This window comes from Papaver somniferum, chromosome 7 (assembly GCF_003573695.1).
Source record: "Papaver somniferum cultivar HN1 chromosome 7, ASM357369v1, whole genome shotgun sequence".
Classification (NCBI taxonomy): domain Eukaryota; kingdom Viridiplantae; phylum Streptophyta; class Magnoliopsida; order Ranunculales; family Papaveraceae; genus Papaver; species Papaver somniferum.
Window position 1 is genome coordinate 137,473,350 of NC_039364.1, and position 16,223 is coordinate 137,489,572.

The following is a 16,223-nucleotide window of genomic DNA, read 5'->3' on the forward strand; positions in this document are numbered from 1 at the left end:
GAGCGGCCTTCACATGGTTTGTAGGACTCGAAGAAAATAACATCTTGTCTTGGAATGAGATGCGAACCCAATTCATGAAAAAGTTCTACTCTCGGCAGAAACAACTTACTATTTGGGATATTTGTAACCATAAATTCAAGCCAGGAGGAAAGTATCTAGATTTCGCGAAGAGTTTCCAGGGAGAGTGTCTACGCAGCAGCGTAAAAATTCCTAAAAGAGAACTTCTCAAGATAGGCATCAGCCGATTACCAGCGGAGCTCAGCTTCATTCTAGCGGCTTTCAGGTTGGAAACTTTTGCAGACTTCGAAGACGCATGTTCTCGGGCAGACGATGCGGCGGAATTCAAAACATCCGAATCCAAGCAATGGGGACATTGGTGGCGTACGCTAAAGATGAAGGAGTTTGCGGACAAGGGAAAAGATCAGACAGTTTTATGGATGGGAAATGATACAAGTGGAGCAGCGACTCAAGTGAAATAGTGGAACCCCCAGACTTCCCATGTCCATTGGAAGTTGCTATTGAACTTTTTTAAGAGTGGCGTAAGGACGGGGACAAGACTCTCCCATATCCTGCAAAAGAACCGACTGAACAAGATAAGCGTCACCCAAGGTAATGCCATTTCCACCAAAAGGTAGAACATGCGACCAAAACTGCAGGACATTCAAATGGAAGATCCACAACAGACAGAGAGGCGGAGAAATTGACTTCGGCCTACAGACACACATCCAGAAGGATCCGTTTCCACGGCAGGCTTTTCTGATTACACATGAAGAACCCGAGGTAATACCATAAGAAGTATGCGTTGTATCTGAAGCGGATAATTACAAATACATTGCAGCAACAGTCGCAAAGAAACCACTATTTTCAGCATTCTTCGATACATTGAACTTCACAGCTGAACAACGCCAGATTGCCTCAATAATATTAACCAAAATAGTCGCGAATGAAGAAGTAAGTCAATACTTAGACCGCAAATACCCGCTCCCTACCGAAATCATCACCTTCTCAAAAAAGGACCGAGCAGCGGATTGTGACCATACAAGACCCTTATACGTCACGGTGGGAATCCGAAAGCATAAATTAAGAGAGCCTTTGTTGACACAGGAGCGTCGCTTAACTTGATTCCCCTACATATCGCCGAAAGCATCAGAGTAAAAGAAGAAGATATCAACAAATTTGCCACTGGGATTCAAGGTTTCGGAGGAATCACACAGCAGACAATAGGGACTATGAAGTTGAAAATCCAAGTAGGACCTTTCCAAGCCAGTGAACCTTTCTATGTTATGGATGTGCACCCGGCTTACCACTTGCTTCTAGGAAGGTCGTAGTTGCACAAACACGGGATTGTACCCTCCAATTACCACCAATGCATCAAGTTTATTTTGAAAGGGAAGCAGAAGCGAGTCCCTGCCTTGGTTGATCCTTTCACAACCGAAGAAGCACACTTAGCAGAAGCAGCCTTCTATAACGGACTGAATGAACCAAACAAGGTAATTACACATATATACTCAACTCCAATCCCGGACTGGGTAACTACTTATGCTAATCCAACCGAAGGAAACTCCACTAAGCGAATACAAGTTCATAAACACGAACGAAGGAAGTTTAGAAAAACTACCCGCCCAGGTGGAGGACATGTCTATAGACGTTAAGAAAAGCGGACACACACCAACGAAACCTTCAATAAGACCCCCGATGGAAGATGTGATGGGAAAAGGGGGAACGCATGGATCTTATTAAAGAATAAAAAAAAATACCAACTCATTATGTAAGCAACAATGCCACTTAATAAATGGCTTCGTCCACTTACTCGAAATCTTTCTCTATCCTTTACCTCTTTCAGAAGGGTGACTAGAATCACCGAAAGAGTATAACGCAACCACTACATGGATAATTTTGTCCTGCATAATCTAATCCGAGAAAGGATTCAAAATCTAACTATCCTTACCTAGACTAAGCTCATACAAAAGATATATACATATATATCGGTTGTGACTTAGAGGGTACCTGGCCCAGAGGCTACCTATAGATATAAGGGGAGCTCATACCCGATGCCGAAAATGATGACCAAAATACGCAAAAGGAGGTTAACCTCAAAATCCACATTATTCTAAGTCCAGAACATTCATCGAAAACTTAAAACAAACCCGAAGTCTTACAGACTCGATGCCAACCCACCACGACTACACATAAAAAAAAGAGAGCAACAACAATATACAAAAATAGGAAAACTTCGATAGGCGATAATGACAAAACATAATTATATGCGAAACCCGGGTTAGACATGGTCAACCAACTCATTATGAACTTGGGATAAAGCAACCCTTGCATGACGCAAAGCAACCTCGGTATCTTGAATAAGAAAGGAGAACTTGACACGCCTTGTCTTGCGAACGAGACGAAGATTGTCAATTTCCGAGTCTTCCAAGGACTTCTCCTACAACACTTTTGTCACGATACTTTCCGCATTCATAATCAACTCCTGATCTTCAGCTGAAACAAGCTTAAAGTGCTTAACGGCCGACTCTAATACCTTAATCAATCGAGTCAACACCAATATCTCTGAAACTAAATTCACACGAGCTGACATCCTTAATCACCGTCAACAATACAACTGACATATACCCATGTGCTATATGACAAATATCTACTTATATTATGAACTACACGTAATAATCGAGACAATAGTGGCATAAAAGTCAGCAAAAGCATCTCATAGAACTCCAACAAACCAACATGTTTTTCTTAAACAAAACAAAAAAAATGATAATATCCGAAACACAACGGCGACAAGCCCAAACCCTAACAAGATACAACAAAATCATTCAAAGCTAGCTAACTCGGCTTCCTTGTCAGCCAACTCTTTCTGCTTCAACTTCAACTTTGTCGAGGTCGCTGCAACCTTAGCAGCAATTTTAGACGCCTCGATAGTTATCCGAACCTGCTTCTGCTCCTTCAACTTTTGCGTCTCCGCTTTTACCTCCTCCTTCAGCACTGTAATCTTAACAGGCAGCACCAGTTGTCGGCCTGCTCTTCTCTCTTCCAACCCCTTAAAAAATTCTTCAATCCAACCCATGTTAAACTTTAGCAGCCTCGGAAGAACAAAACTGTCTCTCCATGTCTCCAAGAAAGAAGCAGAAGGACAATCATCGCCAAATTTAGCCATCTCCTTCGCCAATGCAACCAAAGTGGATACACTGGAAATCAAATTGTTCCGATCCGACAGAACTTCAGTACTCGCCACATGCCCGAGTTCTTCCAAAATCTCCTTGTAGTAGTCCCTTAGTTCCGGAGATACGGGGAAGTTGTAAACTGGCACGAAATTAACATAGGTACTCTCTACAGCGGTGGCATTTCCTTTAAAATCGAACCAAGTTGCCTGACCAACCAAAGAATTAGGACTATCGATGACAGATAATGGTACCGGGTTAGGGTACCTTGACCAAGACATGACTTGACCACTCTGATGCCTCCGCTTCTTCGAGTTACCCTGCTCCATTGGTTGTTCCGAACGACCCATGATTATTCCCTAACAGACACACCCGAGACAACAATGAATTATGTCCCGAAGGGGGTAGAAGAGAAAAGGAAGCCTTCTCAAATAGTATAAAACACCTTACTTGAGAACCTGGACTTGAGAAGGAATTCTGAGGACTCAACGCTTCACCGTCCAGTAAACCTATTACAAAAAAGAGAAAGGGTTCAATGACAGACAAATGATTTCTCCTGAACATACAAGACAACATATTTATAAGGCGCAAGATACAGATGACGTGGATAACATCCCAACCAAATATCTGAATACTTTATGACAATCACGTGCGACCCAATAACGCATGCTTACATAATCCTCTACCTACCTCTCTGACCTTCAGACGACGCTGTTGACTCTCCCTTATTTCGTATCACCAGCCGAGGTCGCCTAGTCGGCTTCACACATACAAAAAAAAAACAAAAAACCCTCACACATCAACATAACCAAATGAACCAATACTTGAATGCATCATTCTTGTAATACTAGGAACCTACCTTCACAAGGACAGGAGAAGCTACATCCTTTCCCTTTTGGGCAGCACCCACAATATTCTCCCCTTTAGATCTAGCCTTTATGCCATGAGCAGCAGCAACTTGGGGTGCAAGTTTAAACGACCATGGGCATTTAACTTACGAGGATTCAGGACCCCTGTGGAATCAGCAACATCACATACAAACTCAATCATCCGTGTCAGCTCATCATACCAATTTGTACACCAAACCTGTGTAAATTTTGGGAGGACTTTCGGTAAGGGCACTGACAAGCTGAAAGGACGCTCCCGACACAACATGGGACCATCGGGTTTAAAGAAAAACCGACGATAACATTCCTTCATTAACTCCTCATCATCGGTTGGGAACATCGGAGTCTGAATAGATGCCAAACCTTGATCATAACCTAACTGCCTAGCAACCCTATCCACATTATACCCGACAGAACAAAATTTCCCCTCAAAGTACCCAGGAATGAAACCCGGGGTATCCATCACTATGAAATCCCAATCACCATCATCAAGGGATGAACTTGTCCAGTCCAGCACATCATCAAGAAAATCAAAGTTAGAACCCATAAATAATCCCCCTCGAGGAACATCGTCATATGGGCGTGCCCAAAATGACTTCAAATCGTCCACCAACCACATAAACTCATTAGTTGCTTTCTTCACATGCTTATGCTCATACAGAGCAGTACGAGGATAACGAATCGGGGGAGGAGGAAGCCTCCTTCATGCCTCACAGCTAAGTTATTGACTTCAGACCTACTCGCGGGAAAGCGTTCCCAAAACCACATCTGTAAGAAGCTTGTGGGCACGAAACTCTCAATCACATGTTGGGAACTGTTGGTAACCTCCATATCCGAGATCAAGGTATATAAATGACGATATACACCACCCAAGAACATAGGGGCCAGCGGATAAGTAACCCCTTGTGTCATCTTAACAGCTATCCGAAAAATATCCTCTCGAATAATACCCTTAGGAGAACATTCAAAGAAATCATGAATTAACCAGTACACTAGAAATGCAGCTAATTCGGCATCATCACTGCGACCATGTGTAGTAGGCTCATAAGACTTTACGACCGAATGAAGGTCCTTCTTGCTAGATGCCTCGGTCACATGAGGAGCCCAATAACCCATCAAACCCGAAAGAGAGGAAATCTTATCTTCCTTGGTAGTTTCACTCACCTTGCGTGATATAATCTTTCGGACTTCTACCAATTCCTTGTACAATTCCGAGTCCGCATTAGTCATGGCTTCGGGATCAGCCTCTTTGAAATCATGAGAACTGTGAATGGGTAACCCCGTGAGGGCAACAACGTCCTCTAGAGTGGGAGAGGCTTCCCCCCATGCAAAAACTAAAGTATGCACACCAGCAACCCATTGAAGACAGGCATAAGGAATAGCTTTATTGGACCGAAAGATACTACGATGAGCAGATACCTCTAAGGCCTGCTCGATGTTGAGTGCCCGAATACGCCGATCATGTTGCGGTTTCGACATGATGTAATGTTTCCATGAAGCCCACTTGTAACTAACGAGAGTAGTAGAGGAAAATTCTATAGAAGGGTCCCGATAATCCCCACGCTCAACACATAGTCAAGGGATGTTCTCAAGAGGAAGCACCTCAGGGGGAGTAACTTTGGGAAACATCAGATTCACACTATTATCGATGGAACGAAATCCTATATCGTTCAATCTGGGAATGAACTCATCTTGAAAAATAAACACGGAGTTACGGATGCTTGACGAGTCTGGACCAAACAGATGAAGCTTCCTTATTTCCGCAGAATCCTCTGCTGATATCGACTTACCTGCACCATAGGTCGGTGGTTCCATCCCAAAACCGAGACTAATAAGATAACCGAAGACGATAAGGAGCAGAGAGGGGAGAAAGAGAGAGAGAGAGAGAATGAAAATGCTAAAAGCAGAAATAGAAAAGAAGAAGAAGGAACGGATTTTATACGAAGAAATGACAGAGAGACGAAGAGTCAGCATGATAGGGAAGCACACGTGTCAATTTTCCAATGGAAGGTGAAACGGCAAAAGGAAGCTGATACATCACGTCTAAATTAAAGTCTCTCCTGTTGGGTCTCACCCAGTCGATGCCCTAATAATGTAACACGGGTTCGGAATTGCGACAAAGTAATTCCAATCAGCCGACATAAGTCCAAACCCGAAGTTGTGATTGACCGGGGGCTTCACGGGAAGGGGGATCACATGAAGATGCGTCTTGGATACAGACTATGACTGATTTCCAAGTATGAAAGCCTCGACAACACAGTCAGGGAGCTAATATAAACACATGAATTTGACCAAGAGCCGAGGATAGGAATGGGGGCTTCAGGTATTACCCGAAGTCACCGCTAGCAGAGCCCAGATCACCATAGACGAGGAAACAACGCAAGAAGGGTGCCCCGGAGAAGGACCGCCCCGAAAGAAGATAACTTATGGGTGCCTAAATAACCTCAGCTGCAATAGTACATGCGTACGGCTAATAATAGAAGTCTTACTAGAAAAGATATTAGGGTACACGTGTACAGCACTGGCATGTCAGGTTTTGCCTATAAATAGCAGGGAACTCTTCCAGAGAAGGGCAGACTTCTCCAGAGAATTGTATTGTGTATTGGGATTAGTCTCCTCATTACCCTGTGATGATTTAAGGGTGTTTACAGAACGTTATGGAGCATATGGGTTCTCTACACATAACAAAACGTAACCGTTCATGGATACGTAACCATTCATGGATCCAACAAAACGGTCATCCCTCGGCATAATCATTTGGTTAATCTAGGAATATTACATTTACGATGGGATTTTAATAAATTAGAAGAAGCTTAACAAGAAAAAAAAATCGATGGAAGGATCCAAAAATTGAAAGAAGCTTAGCGTTTCAATAAATATAAGAGTTTGTCAACTAGACTAATACTATTATGCTCAATAAAATACTCCCAGTGAGAAATGAAACACATTGAGAACCCAAAAAAAGTTAGTTTATTTGGTCAATGACTAAAGAAAAATATAAAAATATTATTGAATATCAATAATTATCTCTACATAAATGTAGTAATTATAATTAAAGATGCTTCACCTTTCAAAAGCTTAAAAACAAATCTCGTAACTGAAATTCACGTGCAAGTAGTAAATTTTGGGTAATTATCTGAAGAGTGGAAATATGATGTTATTTTATCTTTTGTGGAAATCTCTAGAAAGTTGAAATTTAATTTCTTTTTATTTTAACTCTTTTGGTGCATTAAGTTTTTTTCTCGTTTGCCTAAAATACGCGACATAGATCGAGCATAATCAAGCTTTATGATCTATGTTCTTCCAAATATGTATCGATTGATTTGTTGATTAGTAGTGGAACAGTTGGATTTTTTTTTCAATCTCCTTAATATTTTTTCACAGGTTTGAATAGAAATCGGTGTTGGTCGCACCTTTGCACCGTTGTATTTTCCATTTATCAAGATAAACTAGATTAGATTCTTCAAATGAGAAAAAATATATACTTAATTATTTTATAGCCCTCTAATTGTATTCTTTAGGAAATCCTGATCCGATATATCACTCATCACCATTGTTACATTGTTTATCGTTTCAGTTGAAGGTGATATGAACTTCGTTACTAGAATAGTAATGAGAAGGGGGGGGGGGGGGGGGGGGGGGGAGTGTGTTGCATGCTTGAATGAACTAGACACAAAAATAATCTGATGGTTCACTCATTGCACTGATAAGAAATGAATCAGAGAAATCTTGAAATTAAACATTATGACTAATTGACTAAAATTCTTGGCTCAAATGAATCATATTCATTCTACATTATTATTATTTTCTTGAGCATATTGATTCTAGGTTATTGATGCTAATTAACGAAGAAAATCTTTTTAATGGTCATCAATATATTGAGATGGTGACAATATGAATAAAGCTGGTTCGGACCTCTATTTCATCTTCATGCCTAATTCTCTACTGGTTCATCACCGTGGGGAGAGAAAAACGAAAATTTAGAATTCAAGGACTTGTCTGCAAATTAACGAAGAGCGAACCGATTAGCAAACAAGCTCAAACTTGTTCAAAAGACCGCTGGTGGTCTTAGGTTGGGAGAGCTCTGCGAATCGATCCTTGACTCGGCGACAGGATTGGTCTTTTTTCTCTCAAGTTTCGATTTCAGCGTCGATCATCTTCATTAATTCAGGTATGTTTCCTCATTAAATCTGATGATTGGTGATATCTAATCATGAGATAGTTACTATTTCTTATGTCGGAATTAAATAAAAACAGATCCAGTAATGAATCTCGATCTAAACTAGAAAACATAAATTTTAATTTTCATTCTGTATCTTCTTCTGCTACTTCTACTATGGAGGTTCCATCAATATTCATCCCTGATGATATTGTAGATGAAAGTTTAAATAAATGGAGATTTAGTCTTATTGGAAGACTTGATTTCGTTAAATTGAAAATGGATATTTCTTCAGCAGCTTTAAGAAAACAATGGGTATTGAAAGGTTCAGTTCAATTCATTCCTTTGGGGAAAGGATTTTTTATAATCAAACTGGATAATGAGGAAGACAGAAGCAGTATTTGGAAGGGTCTTTGGATGGTAGAATCACAAGCACTGAAGTTAAGAGAATGGGAGCCAAATTTCAATCCAGATAATAAAAAAAACTTCTTCAGCTTTTGTTTGGGTCACTTTCCCTGGTTTGAGTATAGAGTACTGGAAGGAGAATATTATTCTTTAAATGGGTAATAAAATGGGCAGAGCTATTAGAGAGGATGAAACTACCTTAAAAAGAGAAATTGGATATTATGCTATTGTGTTGGTGGAAGTTGATTTTGCTAAAGAAATTCCCAGTAAAGTTGTTCTTGAATCAAAATATGGTAAAATAGAGCAAGCCGTCACGATAAGAAACGAGTTGATGATGGTTCACTCATTGCACTGATAAGAAATGAATCAGAGAAATCTTGAAATTAAACATTATGACTAATTGATTAAAATTCTTGGCTCAAATGAATCATATACATTCTACATTATTATTATTTTTTTGAGAACATTGATTCTAGGTTATTGATGCTCATCAACGAATAAAATATTTTTTAATGGTCATCGATATATTGAGATGGTGACCATGTGAATAAAGCTGGTTAGGACCTCTATTTCATCTTCATGCCTGATTGACTGGTTCATCACCGTGGGGAGAGAAAAACGAAAATAATTAGCATTCAAGGACTTGTCTGCAAATTAACGAAGAGCGAACCGATTAGGAAACAAGCTCAAACTTGTTCAAAAGACCACTGGTGGTCTTAGTTTGGGAGAGCTATGCGAATCGGTCCTTGACTCGGCGACGAGATCGGTCTTTTTTCTCTCAAACTTTTCGGTTTCAGCGTCGATCATCTTCATTAATTCAGGTATGTTTCCTCATTAAATCTGATGATTGGTGATATCTAATCATGAGATAGTTTCTATTTCTTATGTCGGAATTAAATAAAAAACTGGTCGAGTAATGAATCTCGATCTAACCTAGAAAACACAAATTTTAATTTTCTTCTGTATCTTCTTCTGCTACTTCTACTATGGAGGTTCCATCAATATTCATCCCTGATGATATTATAGATAAAAGTTTAAATGAATGGAGATTTAGTCTGATTGGAAGACTTGATTTCATTAAAATGGAAATGGATATTGCTTCAGCAGCTTTAAGAAAACAATGGGTATTGAAAGGTTCAGTTCAATTCATTCCTTTGGGGAAAGGATTTTTTATAATCAAACTGGATAATGAGGAAGACAGAAGCAGTATTTGGAAGGGTCTTTGGATGGTAGAATCACAAGCACTGAAGTTATGAGCATGGGAGCCAAATTTCAATCCAGTTAATAAAAAAACTTCTTCAGCTTTTGCTTGGGTCACTTTCCCTGGTTTGAGTATAGAGTACTAGAAGGAGAATATTATTTTTCAAATGGGTAATAAAATGGGCAGAGATATTAGAGAGGATGAAACTACCTTAAAAAGAAAAATTAGATATTATGCTAGTGTGTTGGTGGAAGTTGATTTTGCTAAAGAAATTCCCAGTAAAGTTGTTCTTGAATCAAAATATGGTAAAATATAGAAAGATGTCATGAAAAGAAATGAGTTGATGATGGTTCACTCATTGCACTAATAAGAAATGAATTAGAGAAATCTTGAAATTAAACATTATGACTAATTGATTAAAATTCTTGGCTCAAATGAATCATATTAATTCTACATTATTATTATTTTTTTGAGCATATTGATTCTAGGTTAGTGATGCTCATCAACGAAGAAAATATTTTTAATGGTCATCGATATATTGAGATGGTGACCATGTGAATAAAGTTGGTTCGGACCTCTATTTCATCTTCATGCCTGATTCTCTACTGGTTCATCACGGTGGGGAGAGAAAAACGAAAATAATTAACATTAAATGACTTGTCTGCAAATTAAGGAAGAGCGAACCGATTAGCAGACAAGCTCAAACTTGTTCAAAAGACCGCTGGTGGTCTTAGGTTGGGAGAGCCCTGCGAATCGGTCCTTGACTCGGCGACGAGATCGGTCTTTTTTTCTCTCAAACTTTTCGATTTCAGTGTCGATCATCTTCATTAATTCAGGTATTTTTTCTCATTAAATCTGATGATTGGTGATATCTAATCATGAGATAGTTACTATTTCTTATGTCGGAATTAAATAAAACAGATCGAGTAATGAATCTCGATCTAACCTAGAAAACACAAATTTTAATTTTCATTCTGTATCTTCTTCTGCTACTTCTACTATGGAGGTTCCATCAATATTCATCCCTGATGATATTATAGATGAAATTTTAAATGAATGGAGATTTAGTCTGATTGGAATACTTGATTTCGTTAAATTGAAAATGGATATTGCTTCAGCAGCTTTAAGAAAACAATGGGCATTGAAAGGTTCAGTTCAATTCGTTCCTTTGGGGAAAGGATCTTTTATAATCAAACTGGATAATGAGGAAGACAGAAGCAGTATTTGGAAGTGGTCTTTGGATGGTGGAATCACAAGCACTGAAGTTAAGAGCATGGGAGCCAAATTTCAATCCAGATAATCAAAAAACTTCTTCAGCTTTTGTTTGGGTCACTTTTCCTGGTTTGAGTATAGAGTACTGGAAGGAGAGTATTATTCTTCAAATGGGTAATAAAATGGGCAGAGCTATTAGAGAGGATGAAACTACCTTAAAAGGAGAAATTGGATATTATGCTAGTCTGTTGGTGGAAGTTGATTTTGCTAAAGAAATTCCCAGTAAAGTTGTTCTTGAATCAAAATATGGTAAAATAGAGCAAGCTGTCATGATAAACAACCAACCCAAATTTTGTTACCACTGCAAGATTGTGGGTCACTTAACAATTGAATGTAGATCAAAGAAAAATGGAAATTCTCTCAATGAAACTTCTCAAGAGCTACAAGTAGAGAAAAAAAATCAATGGAAGCCAAAGACTGTGGTACCAACTGAAAAAAGAGGATTTCACATTTGCTTTACTTCTAAGGATAAGGGGATAGAACATATCATTGATCACATAGATGAAAATTTACTAAGTGATAATAAAATAATTGATACACAAAAGGAAATTACAACTTCAGGAAGATTCCATGTTTTGCAAGAGAAAAATGAAGAATTCAATGGTGAATTAAACTCTTATAAAGACTTCCCAATTCTTTCAGTTGATAAAGTTATTAATATGGTTTCCAGTGATTCTCCAGCATATAATGTGGTGCATCTACAGCCTACAAACTGGTACTACTTCAGCAACTAGTAATATGGAGACAGTCATTCAAGAAGCCAAATCTGGGAGAACAAAAACTTCTACAAAGAATACTGAAGCTGAATGTTCAAGTGGGAGTAATCTTTAAAAGCAAAATCAGGTAAAATTATACCAAATGTTACCACTAGAAGACATGCAGCTAATTCATTTCCCAATGTGAGTAAAAATGGTCAAGGGAGGAGAAATCCTTCTTCTCAACCACCTCCAACATGAAAGTAGTATACTGGAATGTCTGAGGCCTTAGGAGATATAAGGCCAAAGAAAAACTTAGAAGTATAGTTAAAAATTTCTGACCTTATTTAGTGATTTTAGCAGAACCAAAAATAAAAGCTTCTTCAGATTTTATCAAAAAGTTAAACTTACCAGGTATGCATTATAAACTGGTTCATAATTCTTGTGAAGAAAATAAAGGAAACATATGGATTTTATGGAGTGCTTTAATAAATACTCCTACATTAATTTCAATCTCAAGACAATCAATAACAGTGGAAGTAGGGGGTATTCATTGCTGGTGTTCATGATGCTACCTTAACAATAAACAGAAGCGAACTATGGCAAGAATTGGAGACTGTAAATAGTTTTAATAAACCTTGGCTTGTCATTGGAGATTTTAATACAGTTACAAGTATAGAATAAAAAATTGGAGGTCTCACTCCTCTGAGAATATCAATAAGAGAGTTTACTGATTGTTTGAATAGCTGTGGTCTCATCCAAGATCCCAAAACTGGATTAGAATTCTCTTGGTGTAACAACATAGTTGGAAAAAAAAATAATTGTATGCAACCTTGACATAGATGTTTTCAATGATAAATGGTTGGAGATTTATCCAAGTTGGGGATACAAAGTTGGTGTAAGAGGAATTTCTGATCATGGAGTCTTATATGGTGCAAATGTTGATATCCCAAAACCTAAGAATGTTCCATTCAGAGCCTTAAAAGTTTGGAAAACTCACCCTGAGTTTCTTCAACAAATTCATGCTTCTTGGAATTCTGAAAAAATTGGTAATCCTATATTCATTTTTGTGAGTAAACTAAAGGCATTGAAACAAGATATTCAATTACGGAATTGGAATACATTTGGGGATGTTACAAAAAAAGTAGGTAGAAGAAAATGTTTTACAAGCTTCTCTTTTGTCAGATAAAAATCCAGATGATATCAATCTCTTGAACAAGATAACAACTGCAAGAGGAATTCATGAGATGTTAAATGAGCAACAAAAGGAAATAATTCAGCAAAAATCAAGAGTCAAGTGGTTAAAAGAAGGAGATTCAAATTCAAAAAAATATCATGTAAATATAAATATAAGACAAGCACAGAATCAATAGTGAAACTAGAAGATTCAGATGGGAATACAGTTGTTGATCAAAAACTGATTGCAGATGTCTTAACAAATCACTTTGAAGAAAAATTTAAATTTCAAGAAGTATGCTTTGCACCAGATATATCTCAAGACATTCCAAAATTAGTGAGTGATGAGGAGAACAAAATCTTAGAACTGGTTCCTTCACCTGAAGAAATTAAACAAGCTGTTTTTGATCTTGATCCAGATAGTGCACCTGGTCCTGATGGGTTTACTGGTTGGTTTTATAGATATTCTTGAGATATAATGGGAAAAGACTTCATAAGAGCCATACAATATTTTTGGAGAAAGGGATTTATACCTCAAGGTCTTAATGCTAATTTTTTACTCCTGCTGCCAAAAGTAAAGAATGCCAAAAGAACAAGTCAGTTCAGACCCATTGGACTGATGAAATTTAGCTTCAAGTTGATAACAAAGATTATAACTACAATATTTGGCATTATTATCCAAAAAATTGTATCTCCTCAGCAAGGTGCTTTCATCAAAGGAAGAAATATTCAAGAACAAATTGTCCTTGCCTCAGAATTAGTGAATGAACTTGAAGTCAAAAGGAGAGGTGTAAATATGGGTCTAAAGCTAGATATAACTCAAGCTTATGACTCTCTCAGTTGGGAGTTTTTGTTCCAGGTCATGAGAACTTTTGGATTCTCTAAACAAGTGATCAAATGGCTTCACATACTATTGAAATCAGCTAGAATATCAATTTTATTAAATGGTGGACCTGTTGGTTACTTTCAAGTAGGGAGAGGATTGAGACAAGGAGATCCCCTATCTCCCCTACTATTTGTAATAACAGAAGATCTATTGAGCATAATTTTAACAAGAATGGTGAAAACTGGTCAACTGCAGCCAATGGTTTCAAGAAATAGAGTGCGGCCTTCTCACATTTTCTTTGCTGATGATAGATTTCTATTTTGCAATGTAGATAAGAGAAATGTTAGAAAACTCTTAAGCATATTAAAAGATTATCAAGCTTCTTCTAGTCAAGTTGTTAGTCTTGCAAAAATCAAATGTCTCATTGGAGGGACAAGTGAATTAAGAAAAACTCAATTGGCAGAAGAATGTAACATGCCTTTATCTGAATTTCCAGATAAGTATTTAGGTGTAATGCTAAATACAGGTTGCATAAAAACATCACATATTTGGAGTTGTGTGGAACAAATGCAAGAAAGTATAGCAGGGTGGAAAAGGAAGTTGTTATCCTTCCGAGAAAGATTAATTCTGGTAAAACATGTGCTCTGCAGTTTCCCTATATATAGTATGACAGTTTATAAATGGCCTAAAAGAGCTTTAAAGGAGTGTGAAAGAATAATGATAAATTTTATCTGGACTGGAGATCCTTTAACAAGAAAAAGCATCACATTGAAATGGGATCTAGTATGTACACCAATAGCAGAGGGAGGTCTTGGTCTGAGAAGATTAAAAATATTAAATAAAGCTCTATTGATGAAATTACTCTGGAAAATACAGAATAATACTGAAGAATGGGCAAGATATTTTCAAGAAAAATTCATTACAAAACAGGGAGAATGGATTGGCTATTATAAAAAATCATCTATCCTTCCAGGCTTAAAATGGATTGCAGAAGAAATAAAAAACCATACAAGATGGATTGTGGGGGATGGAGAAGATATCTCAGTTTGGAAAGACAATTGGGTAAAAGATAAAGCTCTAGCTGAACTATTTCCTGAAAATGCTTATATGGCATAATTCCCTAATTTGAAGGTTGCAAATCTACTGTTGGATGGTGAATGGGTAATTCCTGAAGAAATACTGCAAATGATAGATGTAAATGAGCTTCCAGTGACTAATAATGAAAAAGACAGAAAAATATGGTGTGGAACTATCACTGGAGATTTCTCTGTATCATCAGTTGTGGAATGTATTAGAAAAAAAGCAACCTAAGCTACATCGGACTACGCAGGTATGGCACCACTCTGTACATCCTAGTATCTCAAGTAATATCTGGAAATTGGTTATAGGAATTTGCTCAACGGATGAAAAAATGAAGTCCAAAAAATTTCTGCTTGCTTCAAGATGCTACTTCTGCAAAAATTCTGTAGAAACTCTTGACCACATACTCTGGAAACGTAATTATAGTGAAATCATATGGAGCTGGCTAGGTGGTATATTCTGTTTCATAAATCCAAGATCTTTTGATGATGTTTTCAAAGCTGCAAAAACAAAAGCCATGCTGTGAAAGAAGTATGGAGGACTGCAACTTTTATTACACTCAAAGAAATTTGGTTTCAAAGAAACAGATGCTCATATGAAGGAGAAACATTCAATGAATTGAAGACAAGAATTATGAAGCTTACTACTGAGTGTGAAGTGAGAATGAAGGCTATAATGTGGAACACGTCTTATGATCTTCAGATACTAAAAACCTTTGGCATGAAATTCAAAAAGATAAAAGCATGTGCTGTCCAAGAGGTATCTTTCATATTACCCCAGAAAGATCAACTTCTCATTTGTTGTGATGGTGCCTCAAGAGGAAATCCAGGTGAATCTAGTTATGGTTTTATTTCAAGAAATAATGAAGGAGAGTGTGTGATAGCAATTACAAGAGGGATTGGGGTTGCAAGAAATTTTTATGCAGAGATAATGGCAGTTCTTTGTGCTGGTGAATGGGCTATGAACAATGGATTCAGAAGATTACTGTTTAGATCAGATTCAAAGACAGTCATTGAGGCTTTCAAGAACTGTAAACTCCCATGGTTTTCTTAATCCAGATGGAAAAAAATATGCTACTGTTGATGGTGGATTTTCAACAAAGGTCAAAACCGTAAAATTATGATACTGCATATTTCTGACACGGCTTCAAGAATCCATGTGAAGATTCGTGTTTTACGAAGTATGATGCATATGTCGCTCGAAAGGCCCCTCCGGAGTGTTCGACACCGGGCATTTCATCATAGCCTCTATGTAGAATAACGTAATTGGGCGGTTCTCCGTAAGGTTGAGAGCTTAACGCCTTCAGGATGTCGGTGACACTCACTGTTCCCTGACTACATAGAGGAATTCGC

At 37.9% G+C, this 16,223-nt stretch overlaps 1 protein-coding gene across 1 annotated transcript; it reads left to right on the forward strand.

Moving 5' to 3' along the window:
- Positions 1–15,504: 15,504 nt before the first annotated feature.
- LOC113295296 lies at positions 15,505–15,924 on the forward strand. The gene has a single exon (XM_026543648.1). It carries the CDS (start codon positions 15,505–15,507, stop codon positions 15,922–15,924), a length of 420 nt encoding a protein of 139 aa, XP_026399433.1.
- The last annotated feature ends 299 nt before the right edge of the window (positions 15,925–16,223 follow it).